The 17,758-nt window shown below is 40.4% G+C and overlaps 1 protein-coding gene across 5 annotated transcripts in view; it reads right to left on the bottom strand.

The window, feature by feature from the left end:
- Window positions 1-10,847: 10,847 nt before the first annotated feature.
- Window positions 10,848-17,758, bottom strand: part of HORMAD2 (HORMA domain containing 2) — a 90,647-nt gene continuing 83,736 nt past the window's right edge. For 4 of the 5 annotated variants that reach the window (XM_019426640.2, XM_019426642.2, XM_019426641.2 and 1 more), the window contains one exon: window positions 10,998-11,984. In XM_019426640.2, coding sequence (XP_019282185.1) covers window positions 11,880-11,984 — 105 coding nt within the window. In that variant the 3' untranslated portion in view covers window positions 10,998-11,879. Of the gene's footprint in view, window positions 10,970-10,997; window positions 11,985-17,758 lie in introns of those variants that run through there. The other variant, XR_002074467.2, reaches the window with a different exon arrangement.

The following is a 17,758-nucleotide window of genomic DNA, read 5'->3' on the forward strand; positions in this document are numbered from 1 at the left end:
TTCTGGTAGCACAACTCAAGTTAGAACATTGGACAGGAAGCTTGACAGAGCAACTCAGCTGCATGCAAACTCCAGAAGGTACTTATTGTGGAAATTTATGCGCATACAAAAGTAATTCCCAGAGACGGAACTTCAACCTCATTGTAAAGGTTGGTGCCTGGTCCCCCTCTCCCCTTCCTCCCCTGTAAATGGGTGACACAACTCAAGGGAAGAGTGAGGATCGATGTGACTGTGTTTCTAACGCCATGACTGGTTTTCTTCAGAGATGGGAGTCATTCTTTGACTTTCCCTTTTGAATACGTTTTTCTGCTGCTGCCTCTTTAATTAGAACTAGAAATTCAAGGGGCGCCTGGGTGGCGCAGTCGGTTAAGCGTCCGACTTCAGCCAGGTCACGATCTCGCGGTCCGTGAGTTCGAGCCCCGCGTCAGGCTCTGGGCTGATGGCTCGGAGCCTGGAGCCTGTTTCCGATTCTGTGTCTCCCTCTCTCTCTGCCCCTCCCCCGTTCATGCTCTGTCTCTCTCTGTCCCAAAAATAAATAAAAATAAAAAAAAAAAAAAAGAACTAGAAATTCAATTAAGGAGGGAAAAAGAGAAACAGTCTTTTCAAGCCAATTTCTCTGTGTTCCTGAGAGGTTTTGAGGTTAGGTCGAACATATTCATGCTGGTTACCTCTCTGGCTATTAACAGGATGGCATGTGACCTGGCCGAAAGCTGTCGCTGGTCATGGCAACGACCACTACGGTCTTGGCTTCAGAGCCTGCTCTTTAACGTCTTGGCATATAATAACAGTTTTGTTTACCAGGTAAATGGGGTTTTTTGAACATTTACTATTACTACTATTATTATTATTATTACTGGAACACCTATCAAAGAAAGAGAAAGCAGCCATGCCAGGGTATGATTAGAGGCCACTGTGCCGTATCAAGGACTTCAGATTTCCTGTTGACTAGCCTACATTTTTCTTTGCACCAAGACTCACCACCCCCTGCCCCGCCCCTAAGAAAACTGAACAATGCAAAGTAGAGACAACATAAATGTTTTGATGGGAAAAGTCACGCTATGTTTCTAGGCTACAGTACTTTTTTCAAGTCTCTTAAAAGAAATCACGCTGAGTCCATTTTCAGGGAAGCTCTTGGACCCTGGAGAAATAAGACATCTACTAAATCAGTAGCCCCCACCCCACCAATCATGGTAAATGCTTCCAGACTTGGCTGAGCCAGTATTTACAAAGCAGACTATGAAAATTATCTGAATGTTCAATCAAATTAATATCTTTCTGTGGGAGAATGTTCACAAGGTATAGCTAACTGAAAAGAGAGAGAGAGAGAGAGAGATACCACTAAATTAAATGCTTTTGTACACACACACACACACACACACACACACAGGAAATACACAATTATGCTATAATGAGTGGTGGGACTATGAGGTAATTTTCTCTTCTTCATACTTTTCTTATTTTTCAAACTTTCTACCATAAGCAAGTATTATACTCATAGTAGAGCATGGTGTTTTGTTAAAAGCACAGCCTTTGGAGCCAGACTGCATGGTTCAAATTCTGGTTCTCCCACTTCTTTCAGTGACATTAAGCAAATGACTTAATTTCTCTGTGCCTCATATTCCTCACATAGGGCTGTTATGAGAATTAAAGAGTTAATATGTAGAAAGTTCTTACAAGATGTCTCGCACATAGTAAGCACTAGCCAAGTATTTGCTAAATGAAGAAGAAAGGACTTTTTAATTTAGTCAAATCATGGTTCATTTTCTCTGGAATGTCATTGGCCATATTTCTATGGGGTTCATATTTTGTAAGTGTTGCTGAATTGAGGACACTTATATCCCTATGCTTCTGTTTGTCCTCACCGAATATAGTTAGTGTGGATGCATGACATTCGATGGGTAGCTCAAATTCTTAAAGTTATTTGCCAGGTCATGACAAAGAGCAGGGATTTCCCAGGGGTATACTATAACCATCCCCCACTCCCTCATTTGGTCATAGCTGAATTACGGCAAGCCTAATTCTCTCCTAAACCACAAGCTATACTATCACAATTTGATTCATGACATTCACAGAACCGGAAGGATCCTTGACCTTTGGTAAATTCTGCCCCCTTGCCCAGGTTGAAATGCCCTGGGTAAACCTGGTTCAGTGATACGTGCCTCACTTCCTCACGTAGGCCTGGGAGGAGCAGAGGGAAATGAGAACCGGCTTTGTGGTAGATAGTCAAATAGTTGTGAAATTGTTAATGACTGATAGAAGATGAAGGGTATAATGATGAGGCAGAATGAGTTCAGAAGGATCTTTTCCCAGCAACAGGAGAGTATCTACACAAAAGCAAATCCATAAACTTATACATGTCTTACAGACCAAAGAACTGAATGATAGAGCTCATTTTTTTTTTTTTTTGTGATAAAAAAACATGTGTTGGTGAGGTGTAACCCAGGAACAGACAGAAAGAAAGAAACTGGAAAGAAAGAAGCACAAAACGGACGGTGCCTCCTGCCTGGGGCAGGAGGACAAGATGGTACTGAAAATCCTATAAAACCACACTGATGCTGTTTCCTTTCAGCCAAGGGAAAAACAGTCTAGAAAAAGGAAACTCCAAATCTCTTGTTTACCCAGCTGTCTGTACAAAGTGAATTATTCATGATTAAATGTGAATAATAAACCTATGCAAATATTTGTTGTATTCTCAATTTTGAGGAGGTTGGGGAGTAGCGGGAAATGAAGTCACTTTAGAGTAATTTAGTTAACTATTTTCTTTAGAAACATATCAAGAATATAGATTTTGATTGTTATTTATATATTTCCCTCCCAACACCAGAAAAAAAAGGTGTTTTTTTTTTCTTTAGGAGGCTATGTCCTATTGGAAATGACAATCTAAAGCTTTTCTCTTAGTATCATGACATTTATATAATTTCCTTAGAAACTAATTGTGAAAGTTTTTTTTTTTTTTTAATTTTCTGACTTTGGAGGCTTAAAAAGGCTTACAGCAGAAGTTCTTCTATAATGGGAAACCTTAACTGACAAGTTTCCAAGTACCTGCTGCTTACTGTAAATTCTTACCTATAAATTTCAGTTATAGGTTTTTGATAAAGGGAATATTACAATAATACTGATACCTGGCAGTTTTAAGCTGTTTATCATTTTGGTTACAGAATTGGTTTAACAGTTTCCATCAGAACTGTTAGCCCTTTAGCTAGAACTAGGTTAGATTTTATGTAGCTTGTCCATTCTAAGAAACACTTAAAACCCAAGCAATAGCAAGGTAGTGAAAGGTGTCTTATCATCTTGCAACCTCTAACTTTTCAAAGTTAGTTTATACAGTGTGTCATCACCATACCATCTTAAAGAGTTCATAGCATGCAAACGGCTGTTCTATGCATTCTGCAATCATAAATGAGTTTCATTAATTAAAAACAAAAAAAACTTGCCCCATCCTTAAGCTGAGTTCATTCTGACAAAAGCCCATGTTTCAGTTAACCATAGACTAGGTTCAGATGAATCTCGCTTTTGCTCCACAATAATCTCCATGTCGGGAGGAGGGGCCAGAGAACTGTTCTGGTCTCCCTTGGCTCCTGGGATTTAGGCTCTGTCTAGAACCATTGATGAACGGGCTTGCCCTCCAAGGGAACTCTCCATCCATCCTCCCAACTAACCCAGAGTCCAAGCAGAGGGATTCCAGGCACCACACCAGATTTAGAGTAGACTGTCCCCACCCACTGGTTCTGCCTTATGGTTGTTAAAAACCCTAGGTGGGTCACCATCCATGTTTTGCAGCTAATGAAACAGAAGAAATGGGAAGATAAATTTCTTGTCCAGAAATAAAGGGAGAACCAAGATAAAGACTAAAATTCAGAATTTGACTAACAAATCTCTAGTAAATTCCCCACATTATCCTACCCTGCACCACCACCCCCACCCCAATCGACCTAGAAACCAATGAATTGGTGGTTTACCAGTAACAAGCACAATTCCTAGCACTATGATTAATCTGCCACTATCTTTTTCTTCTGCAGTTGTTATTTCTGGAGATTTGGACAGTGCAAGATGGACCACACAGAGGAATAAAAGACCAGAAAGTCATCTGAGCTACTCCCCAAACTTTAGGCATACTGCACTGAAACCAACCTAGACTTCCAGAAAAGATAATTCTACCACCTTCTCTCAGATTCAAATCACACTGACTGCATCCTAAGCCCATTCTCTTTTATTCTGTGTTGACTGGAGATAATTATTTTCTTCTTCTTATTATTATTATTTTTTATATTTATTTTTGAGAGAGAGACACAGAAAGCAAGTGGGGGAGGGGCAGAGAAAGAGAGGAAGACACAGAATCCAAAGCAGGCTCCAGACTCTGACCTGTCAGCGCAGAGCCCAACGGGGGCTCGAACTCACAAACCGTGAGATCATGCCCTGAGCCAAAGTCCGACGCTCAACTGATTGAGCCAACCAGCACCCTGATAAGTATTTTCTTATTAAAATAAACACATTAACGTTGCATTGTAAGGTTAATTGGCAATGTTAATAAGTGGTAAACATAGGTCTCAAATAAGAGATCGAAGTGGTAATAAACATTTGGAAATGTTTGGAAAAATATGATCTATATTTAATAAAACCCAATCAGTGAGTGGAAATTGGCTTCATTATTAAGATTTCCACTATCCTGTTTCTCCTAGGGTCTATAGTTATCTTAGCAAACTTGCCTCTCACTTTATAGGAACCTGTCTGCATTACGATTTAGTTCAGTGGCTTCTTTCTCACACTATTACAGCTGGGGAGCCATTTCATTATGCTGGCAAGTTTCTGAACCTGCAGTATAATTAATTCCTTTAATAGGCTCCTCCTTAGGGAAGGCCCATTAGTAGACATCACTAGGAATTAACATCTTAGTCCAGAAGAAAAGCTCTTTGGAGGCAACAGTGAAACAGATAAATCTTTGTTGAGAGATGTGGCCAGGGGACTTCACCACAATTCCTTGTGGTTTCAGAATGACATGCATATTCTGGGACCCACAGATAGGCAGAGATAGTTGTCATTCTCAGTAATGCCCTGACCACACCAGTTCTTTAACATAAAGAGGTAGTTCTAAAGGTTATAATTTCTTAGAAGAAAGCAGCATGGCTGGTGTGCACACTGAAGGCAGGGGAATGAAACTCTGCTCACTGACAGACTATGCCTATCAAGAAAGGCTACTAGCTATTTAAAGCATACTTGAAGGCTGCTAGACAAATCCGTTTTATTTTATTATTTTTTATGTTATTATTTTTTAATGTTTATTAATTATACATAATAATAATAACTTATTTTTGAGAGAGAGAGAATGCAAGCAGGGGAGGAGCAGAGAGAGAGGGAGACACAGAAACTGAAGCAAGCTGTAGGCTCTGAGGTGTCAGCACAGAGCCTGATGCGAGATTCCAACTCACGAACCCCAAGATCATGACCTGAGCTGAAGTCTGACACTTAATGGGCTGAGCCACCCAGGTGCCCTGACAAATCCATTTTATATTAACCTACTAAGGATTTTTTTTCCCTCCTTTGATCTTGTTAAATAGTAATGAAGTCCTTCTGTTGGAGTTTGAGTATTTTCTTGATTATTTTCACATATGGTCTCTGGAAGCAAGATGACTTTGGGTTCAAAATCCTGCTTCTGCTAGCTGTGCGACCTGGGGCAAGTGGTTTAACTTCTCTGTATCTTAGATATCTCCTCTGAAATGGAGATAACAGCAGCACCTACCACATTTGATTTGGGGAGGATTAAATGGATGGGCACATGTAGGTGCTTAAGTAGAGTGCCTGGCCCAGTGTTAGCGCCACTGATGTTGACTAATATGGTGATTAGCTCTGCTGAGTGGAGGTCTCACCACACCGCCTGCCATGTAGGCCTGAAACACAGAAGCTGAAAAACTCTGACAAAGCAGAGGAGTGGGTGTGTGGGCCCTGGGAGGGGCACTGGCTACAAAGGGACATGAGAGAATGTCTAGAAGGGACAAAAAATGCTCTCGATCTTGATTGTGGTGGTGGTTACCCTGGGGTAAGGTTTAAAAAAAAAAAAAACCCCCACTCAAATACTTCTTTCCCTGACAAACCCTCCTTAATGTACTAGTCCAGGCCCTAATCACTTTGCTTCTGGGTTAATGCAAAAGTCTCCTGGTTGATTTTCTGTCTCTGAGCTCTTCTCTAATTCCTCCTTAATGTGCCCATGCTCACCCCCTCTGGGACCCCTTCAGTAAACAGGCCTAGAACAGTGTATATTGCCATTTGTTTAATAAAGAGGGAAAGAAATGAATGTGCATATGCTAGTATGTTTACTTATTTGTGCCTAAAATAGGTCTGGAAGGATATACGAGAAAGTGGTTACATTAGTTACCCTAAGAGGAAGGGAACTGGGTGGCTGGGGACAGGGTGGAAGAGATGTTTTTCATTATATAGTCTTTTGTTCCTTTTGAATTTTACATCATGTGGATGTATTACCTAATCAGAAATAAATAAATAAAATGTAGGAAATAATAAGAACCCTGCCAAGTTCATCTATTCATTCAACAAATATTTACTGGGCACCTACCACTTACCAGGCATATAGCAGAGTTAACGTGTCCATAGCCATGATTGTGTTTCATCAGCAGGATCCTTCATAAACAGTGCGTCACAAGCCCTGTCTGCTTGGTTAGTTTTAAAGCTTGCTTATAGGAGATAGAATGTGCACTGGTTAATTACAGTGGTCATGGCTGGCATATGATTTGGGAAAAAACAAGGTCAGGGTCAATTATGCTACAAAGGATCTCCTTCCATATACTGAAAAGACACAAAAAGGTATAGAGTAGCAAGGATATCAGATAATACCTCATAACTAACATGTACTGAGCATTAATTTTCTGTGTGCCAAACATTCTTCTGAGTACTTAACCTGTATTAACTCACTTAGGTCTCATAATAACTTTGTAAGGAAGACACTATTATTGCTCCCATTTCACAGATGAGTAAATTGAAGTACAGAGAGAACAAATGACCTGACCAGAGTCACACAACTAGTAAGTAGGATGACCAGGGTTTGAACCCAGGTGATGCCTAATTCCAGAACCCCCTAGTTTTAACCTCTTTGCTGCTTTTTGGGAAATGGATTTATAAAATCTCCCTTTGCCCCAAAATATCTGTTGAAATTCTATCATTAATAAAAGTGTCATAGAATTTTACAGCTAGCAGAGGCCTCAGTATGCATTGGATTCAATTTTTATCCAAAGGAACAACATCCTGGACAACTTAGCTTGAACACCTCTCATGATGAGGAACTCATTACGTCCAGAAGCAGTCACCAGCTGACAGCTCTAGTTGTTAATAAAAACTGTAAAATGTTGATTGCCTTTTGTACCAGGCATTTTGCTAGAGCATGGGGTAGAAATTCTTCAATATACTGGGCCCAAATCTGCCTCCCTGCAACTGCTTCCCACTGGGTCTGTGGTCTGCTCTTTGGAACAATACAGATTTTGTCTGTGGTTCCCTGCATGTCATGACATCCGCATATATATTTGAAGACAGCTACAAAGTTCTCCTTAGATTTTATTCTTCCCTGTTTATTCAATCTGTTCTCAGATCACATTCCCTAGGTGAGATTCATTTTTCTTATTAACAAGCTTCTGTTTGAAAATGCAAACGTGGGACAGTAGCATATTAAACCTAATCTGATGCCTCCCTGCCACTGAACTGTCTTGAGAGAAAAGGAGTCTCCATCTGGGGAAAGGAGCAGGGAGGGTGTTGAGAAGAGAGGCAACTGGGAGCATGGTTCGACTGCTAGCACGGGTTTGGAGTGGGTGTTGATACAGGATCTCCAGGTGGGCAAAAAGCATCACAGTGATCGTGGGCTCCCAAGACTAAGGAAGGAGACATGCCAAGAGTTAAAAAACAGCAAAACTGATGAACACCTGTTGAGCACTGGCTTTATGCATGCTTAGGGCAGTTAGCTTTCATCACCTTGCTTTAATCCTCACAACAGGGTCACCAGGTAGGTGCCATTATTATCCACATGTTACAGATTGAGTAATATGAGGGCTGGAAGGGGAAATAACTTGTTTAGAAAAAGGCAGTCCAGTTTTGAAGTCAGCAGCCTAAACTTTTCCTTAACTACTTTGATGAAAGGATGATGAAAACCTAACTTTGCCAGCTTACCCCAAAGCTGATTAGTAATTATCCAAATGGAACTCAGATGCCTGAGACTTCCACAGTCTTAAGGAGTTCCGCAATATCCAAATAATGACCCCCAAAAGTCCACTCTTACACCAGGTTTCTGTCCTAAGTATTTGAGTCCTCGAGGAGTGTTCCATGCTCCATCGGTCTGTCTTGGATGTTTTTGACTATCTCAGTGAGCCTGCCTCTCCACTTCTGTCATGATGAAACCCCTGTACTGCTGAACCTCATGACACAATTAAGACCAGACTGAAATGTTTAATGAGGCTTTCCCGAGGATGCCCTATGGAGCAAGTCTCACATGCAGTTTCCAGCCAGGTTGCAGGGATCAACCTAAAATCACTATAGGTTTACCCACCACCTCCCACACAGTCAGCCAATAGACTTTGTGAGCCCACCACCTCCTACAAAAGTCAGACTCAACAACTGTGACACTTCCACAAGGTAAAACCTTATTTGCAAAATTGTAGTGCACCCAAGGGGAAGTTACACGAACAGATTAGTATCTCAAGCCTCTCTGTTTCTGGATAGGATCTTGGCTTTACCATTGCATAACCAAAGAGTCCGTTAATTAAGGCCCTAAAGGGTGCCCTCATCCTCTGCAGAAACTGAAAACTGCATAGCAAGTCTCAGCCAGGGCCTCATTACACAACATACAATCACAGTTAAAATATTGCCTTTAAAAAAATACAAACCAATTCTTTCTAAAGAGGATACATTTGGGATAAACAAAGGCATTTTCTCATTTGTATAGAATCTAGGTTCATTCAGTGTGGAGAACCTTGCCTTAACTCTTACAAGCAGTTTGTTAAACCTCATTTTATCATCTGGATATTCCTTCTGAATGATGATGATTATAACTGAGAATTATTTGGACTTTAAGAATCTGTGGAAATCTCCAAAGATCCAATACGATTGGATTTGCAACCACAAATTAACAAATGCTAAGATACATTGAAATTGGCTCTAATAGTGTCATTTTAAAACCATACACAACTTTGAACTTGTGTGAATGCAACTTTGACACTGATGAACATTTCCAGCCTCTTCCTGGCAGAAGTGAGCTGGAGAATGAAAGAACCAGACACCAGAGGGACCTGCAAGAGGGGAAATGAAGGTGTGGTTTCGGTGCTTGGCTTCAAAGGCTAGCGGCAATCATGGGTCTAACCCCATCACTTTCCAGCTAAACCAATTTTCTGTAAAGACAGAAAAACCCCAAACGGCCGATGTCAAATTTCCCCTGCATCATTTTTAATTTAACAATGTCCCAGTTTCCAAGCTGTCGTCATCTAGTCTTTGTAAGTGCACTGATGAACCAAACACAGGCAGGGGGAGGGAATGGCTAGAGTGTACACCTCAGACTCTCCAGCTTGGGGTCTAAGTTTTCATTCTTTTCACTGAAGTTCTAGCTCCTTGATGAACTTGTTCACCCATTCCATTACTATTAAGGCCAGAAATGAATAGACTAGAGAAAAGAAGATTTTTTTTCCCCCTACCAATAAATCATTCAGTAAATAGAATTGAAACCCTCCAATCTTGACAGCTGGTTGCACATATGAAGTCTGGTGTGTATAATCAGCTAGTTCACATTTTCATGGTTCTAGGATCCTTTTTTTTTTTTTTTTAAGATTTTATTTTTAAGTAACCTCTATACCCAGCATGAGGCTCGTACTCAAAACGCTGAGATCAAGAGTTGCATGCTCTTCCGACTGAGCCAGCCAGTCATACCTCAGATCCTCTTATAATAGATCTCCTTCCCTGTGTGCCTGTGCTCAGCCAAGGGCATAGGCCCGGAAGCTTCTCTCTGCTGCCAAACACACATGTGCACATGCACATATACACACACACATTGGGCATACACATTCCACCTAGTGGCCTCAATAAAAGACCATTCCTTTGGGGAAGGAGGGTTGTTAACAGAGACAATAAAATCACTATAGAAATTTTCTAGACAGATTCAGATTCTAGACTTTGATCTTAGGCCAAATAATGAAAATCGTAAATACAGATCGAGAGCCAAATTCCCCTTTTAGACAAAATGGTTTCTCCTGAAATCCAGATTGACTAAATACTCCATATAACTAATTTGTTTTGAGTCAAGGACTCCTAGGGTCATTGTAAAGCTCCCTTGCGTTCACTTACAATGGAGGTATGCTCACTACCTCAGAAGGCAGCCCATTTCAAAATTTTGGCAACCTGTAAAGTTAAAAGTTCCTCCTTAAACTGAGCAAGATTGACCTCCCATAGTTTTCACCAATTTGGTCTTATATCTACCCTCTGGAGGGACACAAAATAAACTTAATCCCTCTACTAGACAGCTAATCTCTTTATATGATTCTCTTAAAAGAAATTGTGGTGACTCAGGCTACAATCCTATGAAGGATATAATAAACCCAATACCTTTCCCTCCTCCCTGCAGTGGCAGAGTAAGCCTAGTGAGTATACTTATCATGCTGGGAGAGGGGAAAATGCTCCTCCCTGGCAGGCCTTGGATGAGAGTCTGGCAAAGGGTAGTGCTGGACAGACAGGCTTTCTCAGATTTTCCTCTCTGTTATGATAACCCGCAGCCTTCTGCTGGCTAAAGTACATGTCTGGCCCCAGAGATTCTCCTCTTAGTCTGGGTCAGAGGTCCAGGGTTCTTACGTGTGCAATAGAATCCTGGGAGTTCTCTGCAGGGCCCCACCCTCCAAGATTTTGATTTAGTAGAAATGAAACAGGCCTGGTAATTCCGTATTTTAACAAGCGCTCCAGGTGCAGATGTCCTTACTACATTTGAAGAAACATCAAACTAAGAAAAACAGAGAAGTAAAAAAAACACTGTGCATTTTGGTTTTATTTAACTGGAAAGCACACATATTCAACATTTAGCTTATTGAAGTCCTATCCATTTAAATTAAGTTATTAAATTGCATGTTACTAAATAATAAAAACACTTTCAGTCACTTATTATTCATCTAATACTAATCATTAAGTCTGTCAAAATTCCCTCAGAATGAGGGAATGAACAGTCTGCAGGTTATAGACTGATAAACTGAAGTATTTGTTGGGAAGCATTCAACGTGGGCCTTAAGAAGGGAGCCAGTCTTCTGCATTGCAACCTATTGCCTGTCTCAGGTTGGCCAACAGAGCAGGGCATCGGGCCAGATTTGAGGAACTTTACAGGGAGAGTACACTTTGGTCCAACACTTGGCTGATCAATCTCGTGATTGAAGTTAACATAAAAATCACACCTGCATAAGCACCACCACATACATCCATGCAAGTCTGTGGGAATTCTAATAAAGCTATAGAGGGTTCCAGTACACAGGTTACAACAAGTTACAACATTTCACAGTAGTCTAAATACCTGGGGAGTTTAGTTATGCAAAGAAAACCCTCCTTCCTTTGAGAACAACAGCTTATGTCTTTTCAAAATAGCTGCTGTGGTTCTTTTACAAATATAAAGGCTGTCTTGTCTCTAACTCAGCCTTAAAGTAATGCTATCCCAAGGCAGCCCCAGTAACTTTGTTTTCTTGTGGCAAAGTGAACCCATGCTCTACTCAGTAAGTTAGCACTTAGTAAATTGATTAAAAAAGTTGAGCAACAAATTTAGTAAAAGATTTTGGTGACAGGAACTTACTTTCCTATTAAGACACTTCATGCATGTTTGTTGTAAAATAAAATTATTTTAGAATAAATGCAGTGAAGGTATCTAACTTTCATTTTCTGTCAGGGATGAAGACTTTCACTGGTTCGCTGACCTTCCTCTTCTTCCTGGAGCTCTGAGAACTTTGCTGACTGTACACAAAATTCATTCTTTGAATCTGTGAGAATCACCAGAGAGGCACAATTCAGCAGAGATTTTGACGTCTGCACAAGGCATATACAAGACAGGTAGACCAAGCATTAATCCCTCTAGCTGCATAACGGATCCAAACCTGCTTTCCTGTGGACTGGTTTGGCCCTGCACAGAGGCCCTGCTGCCAGTATCAGAGTCTGGTATTCCAAGTTTCAGGAGCTGAGGTCCCCTGGAGGCAGCCAGTTTCAGGGACAGTTTCTTGGCTCCCTTCAGTGAATTCAGCACATCCAACTCTTAAGGGAAGAGTTGTCAAGGTGTGGGGCCAACAAGGAGCAATTAAGGGTCAGGAGAGATCTAGGGCACTGATTACTTTAGAAGCAAATATAATTGAAGTCCCAATTTCAGTTAGCAGCAACATACAGCCTTATCTTTCCTATCATATGTTCAGATTAATCAATTGGGGAGGACATGACCCTTCTTTCTGCTGGAAGAGAAGTGTATATTATTGATTAGAGGGAAGTTAATTAGTGAATCATCATGGATATATATTTTCCCATTGGGCTCGGATTTAGTAAAGATTTTAAAGCTTATTTTTGCTTAACTGAGAGAACAACTGGATGTGTTATAATCTTGCAAACAATCCCTAATGCCTGTAATTCCAAGAAACACAGAGTTTTTATATTTTCCAGCCACTAGATGGGAGGAAAGGTTTTTCAATATCCTCTCTTCTTTCTTTGGTAGGAAAATGGAATAAAACATATTTTTAAGCAAGATTTGTCAGAATATCTAATAGAGGTTTCTAACACCATCCTGTTTTCTGTTATAGATGTAAGTTTTTGTTATTATTGATATGTTACTACTATAAAATAGTAGGAGTGTCAAGAAAGCACTTAGGTACCATTTAGAACCAAAGATTGGGTCTACAAATGGCTACTTTAATCACTGTTTTTCTTTAGTTTTAGAAAGCATTTGAATTTCTGATCTCAGAAACCACAAATTCTCTTTGGCTTAAACTAAGACATCGATTGTAAAATTCTGAAAAAATAAAATGAGCAGCTCATCAAATAACTGGTTTGTTTAGATATGTAAAAGCATGAAATGGTCTGCACTAAAGGGAAAGAAATAGCAACATAAAGCACAACAACCAATTTCTTTATCCAGGAGATGAATTTGTTACAGTGTGGCTGTAAAAAAAAAAAAAAAAAAAAAAAAAAAAAAGCACTCAGTAAAATTCAGCTTTTCTAGAAATGTTGCTTGGGTATGCTTTCCATTCCAATGAAAATTTCCTCACTTCTATCAAGTCTGGGTATACTGAGAAGAAAGGAAGATGGATATACAAATCCTCAAATGACAAGTTGGCCTGATGGTTTAATAGTATTGTTTTCTTTTTCTTCTTTACTCAAAAGTAAACCAGTTTTATTACAAGTTTCAGAACTGTATGTTTATTGCAGTGAGTTAATCAAAACATCTTTAATAATGTATACAATTTCAAGGCAACCAGTGAGGCCTGGGAACTCTCAATGGGTTTATGGAAAACTAGTGCATTCAAAAGCAAGTATGTGATCAGTCAGGGGACACTTTCTAACATAGATGAATAATCTATATGAACTGTATATAAACCAACAATTTATTCATACATTTTTCTGAGTGTATTTCAACTGGCTGAGTTTGCATATATGATGCCAAAGCCAACCAGGCAAGCAAAGAGCCAGTGATCAGGCAGCCCAGACAGATTATCTGGGTGATCTGAGCAACAATGGATGATCATCAAATGATGTCTAATGCACATCATATTATATTTAAACAGTTAGCTTTAAAAATTTTTTTAACGTTTATTTATTTTTGAGACAGAGAGAGACAGAGCATGAACGGGGGAGGGGCAGAGAGAGAGGGAGACACAGAATCGGAGGCAGGCTCCAGGCTCCAAGCCATCAGCCCAGAGCCCAGGGCTCGAACTCACAGACCACGAGATCGTGACCTGAGTCGAAGTCGGACGCTTAACCGACTGAGCCACCCAGGCGCCCCTAAACAGTTAGCTTTTAAAGTGTTTCTTTTATACAGACTAACAAGAGGCTACTATGATACACTTACCAATAGGGCCTCAGGAGTAGAGTATCTACATATATGTCTGAAAAAAGCCCTGAAGATATGCTTTGTGCTATAGGATATTTCCCTACTTTCCATTTTTGGCTTGGTAACATGTTCTCCATTTGAGAAGCCAGAGAACAGGTTTTGCCTTAAGCACAGATAGGATAGCTAGCTGACTTGGTGACAGTATTTGGACAGCACTGGAAAGGGTCCTTTCTTCTAAATGATTCAATTTATCATTTATTCCTTTATTCATTTACTGAAAAACAAATGTTTGTTACTTGAATGTTCTCCCAGAGTTCTGTATTTGGCCATCTTTTCTCCTTATTCTTCACATTCTGCATATGTCTCCTGGGAATCAGTCACCAATTATAAGCAAAGACCTCCACATTTATATATTCAGCCTAGATCTTCCTTTTGAACTCCAGATCCGTGTGTGTAATCAACTGCCTACTTAATAGTCTCCACATGGATGTTCCAAAGAAAACTCAAATGCAATGTGTCCAAATTGGAATTCATCATCTGCCTCTCAAAGCCAACTCCAAATCTTTGTTCCCACTCTCTGTGATTCCCCTAGGGGTGTCCCATTGAAAACCCAAGACTCATCCATGAATACTCCATCATTCTCACACTACCATCTAACTAACCACTAATTCCTATTGATCCTACCTCCTTAACAGCTCTCAAATCCATCCATTTTTCTCTACTGCCAGTGCCTCTACTTTAGCCCAGGCCAACATCATCTTTCCCAAGTACTAAGTCTTGAACTCCCACTACTACTGCTTCTCCAATCCATTCTCCACTCTGGAGCCTAATTTGTCTTATATGAAATCTGACCATGTCAGTCGCTCTCATCCATCCACTAATGACTTCTCATTGTCCTCAGGATAAAGTCCAGACTCTGTGTGGCCCTTGCCTACCTCCGCAGCTTCATCTTGTCCAGACTTACTGAGAGCTACTTGCAGTTCCCCAAAAGGGCCCTACTCACTTCGCTCTGGATTTTGCCTTTAATGCCCACTCCCATGCCCTGCTTCTCCCTTCATCATCAGGCCCAGGGTCATCCCTGGAGTTTCTTCTGCCTACTGGCCTTCTGAGATATCTCTATGGTTGCATTCTGTTCTTACCCCTTTTGTGGCATTTACTACATAGTATTATCAGGCCTATGTATCAGTATGCTCATCCAGAGGATAAACTCCTTGAGGTTAGTGACAGTATCTTAGTTATCTTTGTATTACCAGTTCCTGATATCTGGTAGGTGCTCTTAAATTACTGGCTGAAAGAATGAATGCATTTTTAAGATGAATGTAAGACAAGCCCTATGCTGGGCACTAGGACAAAATCTCTAGCAATAAAAAGATGAAGACACAGACGTTTTCAAGGATCAGGTCTTATAAGAAAGAGGCATTAAGTGCACGATTATAATATAATGCAATACAATATAATAAAAATCCATTCAGTAGCCACAATAGACATCCATTAATTAATTCAGCAATTATTTATTGAGTTCCAGCTCTGTGCATGGTACTGTTCTAGGTGCTTGGGACACATCAGTGAACAAAAGAGATAAAAATCCCTGCCCTATGGATTTTACAATCTAGCTGTGTTACTTTTTGGCTTCCTATTTTCCAAGGACATCTCACTGTTTTTAGGAAATAGACCAAAGTTAATATCTTGGCTTTTTTCCACACACCACCAGTGATTCTTTACATTTCTAGGGAGGGAGAGGGGTCACAGGCTGGCTATAAGACCCTGATGAAAGCTATCCCCTCTCTCCTCAGAATGCTCACACCTGCAACTCACACACTCATCCACTGTGGCAGGCCATTTGAGGGGGCACCCCCGAATATCTCTCAGTTATAATCACTACCCCCCAGGACCTGGCTCTGCCCAGCAGTACCAACCTCACCTCCCCACTTGACCTCTCACTCTCTGCCCTCAGTTTTCTCAAAGCGTACTTCTTCCTGATTCTAGACCTTTGCATATGATGTTCTTCCTGCCTAAAATGTTCTTTCCCCTCTACTTCTTTGTCTAGTTAGTTCATATTCATTCTTTAGATCTCAGATGAAAAATTATTTCCTCAAAGAAACATTCCCTACCTTAATTCCAATTAAGTTAGGTCCCCTAATCATATGCTCTCAATAGAGTTCCAGGAGATCAGGGACATGCCTGTCTGTCTTGGTCACAACTTGTACATAGTAGGGGCTCAATATATATCTCTCGATGAATAAATAAGTGAATGAATCTTCAAAGTGTACTCTGCCTGCAGTGTAGAAAGGTACTTGAGGCATCAAGTGGATGCAGGGTGATGAATCATACTGTGGTAGTAGTAAGGGGATAACTTGGGTGACAGTCCAGATGAAGAGAAGTCAACAGTGAGAGAAATATTTAGAAGATAGAGTCAGAAGGATGCCCAAGTGGATATGACAGTAAGGAACAGGTAGGTAGGTCAATAGTGACTCCCAGTTTCTGGTTTAACTAACTTTATGGATGAAGGTACTGTTTTTTCAGGTAGAGAACAATGGCAGTTTTGAACTTGCTGAGTTTGGAGAACATGTGAAACCCCCAAGTCGACACATTGAATAGGCAGTGGTATATGGAAGTCTGGAGCTCAGGAGAGAGGTCTAGGATAAGGATGAAAACTTGAGAGTCATCAGCACATGGAGGCTAATTAATGACATGGGTGTGGAAGAGTTTGTTTATTGAGAGATCTGAGCGTGAGAAGGGAAAGGGGCCAGGACATAGCCTTAAGGAACTCCAACATTTAGAGATTAGGTGGAAGATAAGCCAAGAAAGGAGATTGAGAAAGAGAGAGATAAAAGAAGACTAGCAGGCTGTCAAGTAAAGAAAGCCAAGGGAAGAGAGTTCTAAGAAAGACTGGAGAAAATAAAAGAGACAATGGTGGTGGTAAGTAGTGTCAGTTGCTGGGAGGTCAAGAAAGATGAAGACAGAAATATATATAATTAATTTAGCCACATGGAAATTACTAGGTGCATCGGATTTGTGGGGACAGAAGTCACCTTGAAGTCAGTTGAAGAGTATATAAAAAGTAAAAAAAAAATTGAGACGGCAAATACACAAAATTTTATAAAAGTCAAGAGGGAGTAACCAACTCACCCTGGGAAATTTAGAAAAGTCTTCTTAGCAAAAGAGGGACATTGAGTGGAGTCTTAAATAATGAGTAGGAGTTCACCAGACTGGAGACAGTGAGGAGGTGAGGTAAGAAAGTCATTCTAGGCAGAAGGTTCAGTACATTTAAAGACATTGAATCATGAAAACACATGGAAGGTATATGGGAAAGTGAGAAATGTCCCTTTATTGGCTCTTAGGGTTAAATGCTATGTATCCAATACACTCCTGTTAAAAATATAAATACTCCTGGGATTATTACTCAATATGATGTTAGTGTAAATTAACTCATCAAATGGTCTCCAAGTGGCAGCCTGCTGAAAGCAGGGCCTCACAGGCCTTGGAAAGCAGACATAAGTTTCAATATAGAAAGAGCAGTTCAGGGTACAGTACTTACTTTGCATTAGGAGCTGGATCTGCGTGGGGAGCCAAGGGGGGAGGGGGCAGCCCCAGGAAACCAGGAAATATCATGAGTACTTTATGTGCCTGGGGTGAGATGAGAGTGCAGTGAATTTTGCTTACTTCAAAATTATTTGTCAGGTCAGATCTCACAAAATGTTTTCTCTTTAGAAAACCAGTCCTTAC

Source organism: Panthera pardus, unplaced genomic scaffold, assembly GCF_024362965.1.
Source record: "Panthera pardus isolate Hobbes unplaced genomic scaffold, ASM2436296v1 HiC_scaffold_15, whole genome shotgun sequence".
NCBI classification, from domain to species: Eukaryota; Metazoa; Chordata; class Mammalia; order Carnivora; family Felidae; genus Panthera; species Panthera pardus.